At 67.9% G+C, this 3,720-nt stretch overlaps 1 protein-coding gene across 2 annotated transcripts in view; it reads left to right on the top strand.

The window, feature by feature from the left end:
- Positions 1-1,871, top strand: part of LHX3 (LIM homeobox 3) — a 10,150-nt gene extending 8,279 nt beyond the window's left edge. For both annotated transcript variants that reach the window (XM_040464389.1, XM_040464388.1), the window contains 3 exons: positions 175-326; positions 416-587; positions 1,416-1,871. In XM_040464389.1, coding sequence (XP_040320323.1) covers positions 175-326; positions 416-587; positions 1,416-1,834 — 743 coding nt within the window. In that variant the 3' untranslated portion in view covers positions 1,835-1,871. The remainder of the gene's footprint in view (positions 1-174; positions 327-415; positions 588-1,415) is intronic.
- Positions 1,872-3,720: the final 1,849 nt, after the last annotated feature.

Genomic DNA, 3,720 nt, shown 5'->3' with positions numbered 1-3,720 from the left:
GGCGCGGGCCGGCGGGGGCCGCGCGTTCCTCCTGGCGGCCCAGGTCGCTGCGCAGCCGCCCCTCCGCGCGGGCCCCGGACGCGCGCCAGCCGCGTCTTCCCCGGGGTCCCCGCGCCCGGGCGATGCGTCGGGCGGCCGAGGGGCCCGGCCTCACCCCAAGCCCTCCCGGTGCAGAGGCAGAGGCCACGGCCAAGCGGCCGCGCACGACCATCACGGCCAAGCAGCTGGAGACGCTGAAGAGCGCCTACAACACGTCGCCCAAGCCCGCGCGCCACGTGCGCGAGCAGCTCTCGTCCGAGACCGGCCTGGACATGCGCGTCGTGCAGGTCAGCGCCCCGCGCCCGGCCGCGCCCCCACCCCCTCCGCTCCCCGCCGCCAGGCCGCTCGTCACCCCCACCCCACCCCCGCCCCGCAGGTGTGGTTCCAGAACCGCCGCGCCAAGGAAAAGCGACTCAAGAAGGACGCCGGCCGGCAGCGCTGGGGCCAGTACTTCCGCAACATGAAGCGCGCCCGCGGCGGCTCCAAGTCCGACAAGGACAGCGTCCAGGAGGAGGGGCAGGACAGCGACGCCGACGTCTCCTTCACCGGTAACGGCGGGGCGCCGGAGCCCCCGCATCCCCGGGAGCCGCAGCCCGGGAGTCCCGCGGCACCTGGGCCCATTGGGCGCCCGGAGCCCGCAAACTGAACTTCCTCGCTAGGGGACCGTTGATGGACCCTGGCCCCCACCGTCCCCCAGCCGTGGGGTTTGGCCCCTGGGGCGCTGCTCAGCTGCTCCCCTGGGGGTGGACAGCCCCCGTGGGCCACCTGTCCTGCAGCAGGCTTTCTCATGGGGAAAGGGTCCAGGCCACCCCTCTGGTTCCTGGCCCTTGCAATGATTTTTTTAGGAAAGTGGGCAGCACAGTTCTGGGGTAAGTGATGAAAAGTCTTGGCTGTTTAAAAGTCTTGGCTGTTTGGAGAGGGGGGGGAGCCCACCCTCCCCTGTGGGGTCTGATTGTCTCAGTCTCGGTGCCAGGGAGACCTCTTTCTTACCCCTTGGTGCCCGTCCTCAGACAGTTTCTGCAAGAGATTCTCTTTGGCTGCACTGTGACCTTGGGCAATGAGTCACGCTGCCTCTCTGAGCCTCAGTTGAGCTGTCTGCAAAATGGAATTAGTGGACTCTGTGCTACCTTTCCCAAAGCCGTCTCGGGGACTGTCCTGCAGCTCTGGGTTTTGACTGGTTTTGCTCCCCCCAGGGGATCCCACCGTTCCTCAGATGCTGGGTGGGATTGAGCTGCACAAGGCTGGGGGGGGGGGGCCGAGGGCAGCAGGAGTTCTAAGTGCAGAAGAGGCGGGCCGGCCACTGCTGGGGGAGGGGCACTGAGGGCAGGAGGGGGAGGAGGGCGGGCCCTGAGCTGCACAATCCACTTCCGTTGCAGATGAGCCGTCCATGGCCGAGATGGGCCCTGCCAGCGGCCTCTACAGCAGCCTGGGGGAGCCCACCCCAGCCCTGGGCAGGCCCGCGGGAGCCCCGGGCAGCTTCCCGCTGGAGCACGGAGGCCTGGCCGGCCCGGAGCAGTACCGGGAGCTGCGGCCCGGCAGCCCTTACGGTGTCCCCCCGTCCCCAGCTGCCTTGCAGAGCCTCCCTGGCCCCCAGCCCCTTCTCTCCAGCTTAGTATACCCAGATGCCGGCTTGGGCCTGGTGCCCGCAGGGGCCCCAGGTGGGCCCCCGCCCATGAGGGTGCTGGCAGGAAACGGACCCAGCTCTGACCTGTCCACGGGGAGCAGCGGGGGCTACCCCGACTTCCCTGCCAGCCCTGCCTCCTGGCTGGACGAGGTGGACCACGCTCAGTTCTGACCGAGGCCCCCGGCTCCCCCGAGCGCCGGCCATGAGGGGTGAGGGCTGCGGTGCCGCCCCACCCCCACCCCCGGCTGGGTGGCCTGGAGCCGCACGGCCCTCCTTTCCTGAAGTCCTGGACCTCCGCGGGATGCAGGTGCCACTGGCAGCAGTGGGGGACAGGATGAGGGCCTCGAGAGAGGGCCACACCCCGCAGCCCCTCCCTCGGGCGCAGAGGGCGTCCCCCTCCCTGGACACGGGGCCGGCCCGCCCGCAGCCACCCGCGAGCCTTGTTTTGTAAGCAGATTCCTCCCTTTATGGACCAATTAACTGGACGCTTGCTGTTTCTAGACCCGAACCATCACCCGCCCAGGCTGGGCCTTCACTCCGGGCCTCGCTCCACACCGTCCTCAGGCGGGAAGATGCTTCTCTTTCTAAAATCAAGAAAATAGTACGAACCGTGCTTTTATTTCCCAAGCTCCATCTGCCTGAGCTGTGTAGCCCCGCGTGAGGTCGGAGATGGGTCGGTCTCCTCTCTCCAGACAGGCGGTGGCCGAGGGGGGGGACCACGCCTGTGTCCTTCCTGGTCCCTCCGGGAGCCTCCCTGGCCCCAGCCCCCACCTTCCCCGGAGCCTCCTCTCCCCTCTTCCCTGGGGCAGCTGGCTCTGGATCTTTCTGTTCTTGACTCCACTGCCCCTCCGAAGAGATGCCACTCCCGGGGCGCCCTTCTTCTCCACGAACAACCTTTAAGGCCGTGGGGACCTCCCTCCCTGTCACAGCCGCCCCCAGGCCCTCAGTGTCCAGGCCACGCCCAGCCCACCGATTTCCGTTGCCAAACAGCCCGAGGCTCTCCCTCTGGGAGCCGCTCTAACTGCCTGAGGATGGGGCGCCTCCTCCGCCCCCGACAGACAGCGACAGACAGCGTGTAGCCGCCCGCCCCAGACTCACAGGCCGGCTGCCGGTGAGGCCCAGCTATCCCCACAAACGTGCATCCCAAGCTACCTGTTGGTTCTGTGGACGTCCCGTGTTTTTATGTACTCTTTGACCATCAGCTCTTTGCAAGACTTCAATAAATTTGTCGGTTATGGTCTAGAGGGTCCGTGTGTTGAGTGGGGCTAGGGGTGCGTGGGGCAGAGGGGGCAGTTTTCCGGAAACGGGGAGGCCGGTTGGAGTAGCCGCAGCTCCTCCTCAGGGGTGGCACCATTGGGCCCCTCTGTCCCTGCATCTTGGCCAAACTTCTGAGCACCGGAAGGAGACGTGGGAGAAATGGGGGAGGGGGTGCTGGGGCCCGGTGCCTGGGAGAGACAGGGGCTGGGGCGGCCCGGGAATGCGTTCACAGCTGGAGCGGCACCGGCGGTGAGGACGGTGTGGAGTCAGCTGGTCAGGAGGTTCACGGCACGTGGTCGTGGGGGTCTTGCCAACTTGGACTCCACTCCTCGCCATCTGTGACTTGCTGTGTGATGCTGGGGAAGTGAGCCGCCCCCTCTGAGCCCTCCTGCGAGGTGGAGACAGAGGTGGCAGCCCCTCCAAGGGAGATGTAAGGAGAGGGTCTGTGCGCTTGGGGCCGCCCCTCGCCCGGCAGGTGCGCCACCGGAGGGCACGACCCGGCCCTGTGGGCCTCCACTGCATTTGGGGCACCGGGGCGGTCGGGGGAGGGGGGGGCGGATGAGCATCCAGTGCAGGGAAGAGGGGTTGACGCTGGGAAGGAGGAGCGGCGTTCCTGGGAGGAAGGTCCCGGCAGCTGCAGGCTCACGTGCCCCCACAGGGCAGCCCCCGGGACAGGGAACGGGGAGGCACCAGGAGAAGATTCGGGGCAGGACGCAGGGGCCCCGAAACCATTCCGTGGGGGGTGTGGGGCAGGGAAGAGCCAGGCCAGGGCAGGAGGGTCGGAGGCACCTACCGGGGAG

The sequence above is a fragment of the Herpailurus yagouaroundi genome, unplaced genomic scaffold (genome assembly GCF_014898765.1).
Source record: "Herpailurus yagouaroundi ecotype Mexico unplaced genomic scaffold, PumYag 440, whole genome shotgun sequence".
Classification (NCBI taxonomy): Eukaryota; Metazoa; Chordata; class Mammalia; order Carnivora; family Felidae; genus Herpailurus; species Herpailurus yagouaroundi.
Note: the sequence above shows the minus strand (reverse complement) of the source record. Positions and strands in the feature narration are given on the sequence as shown.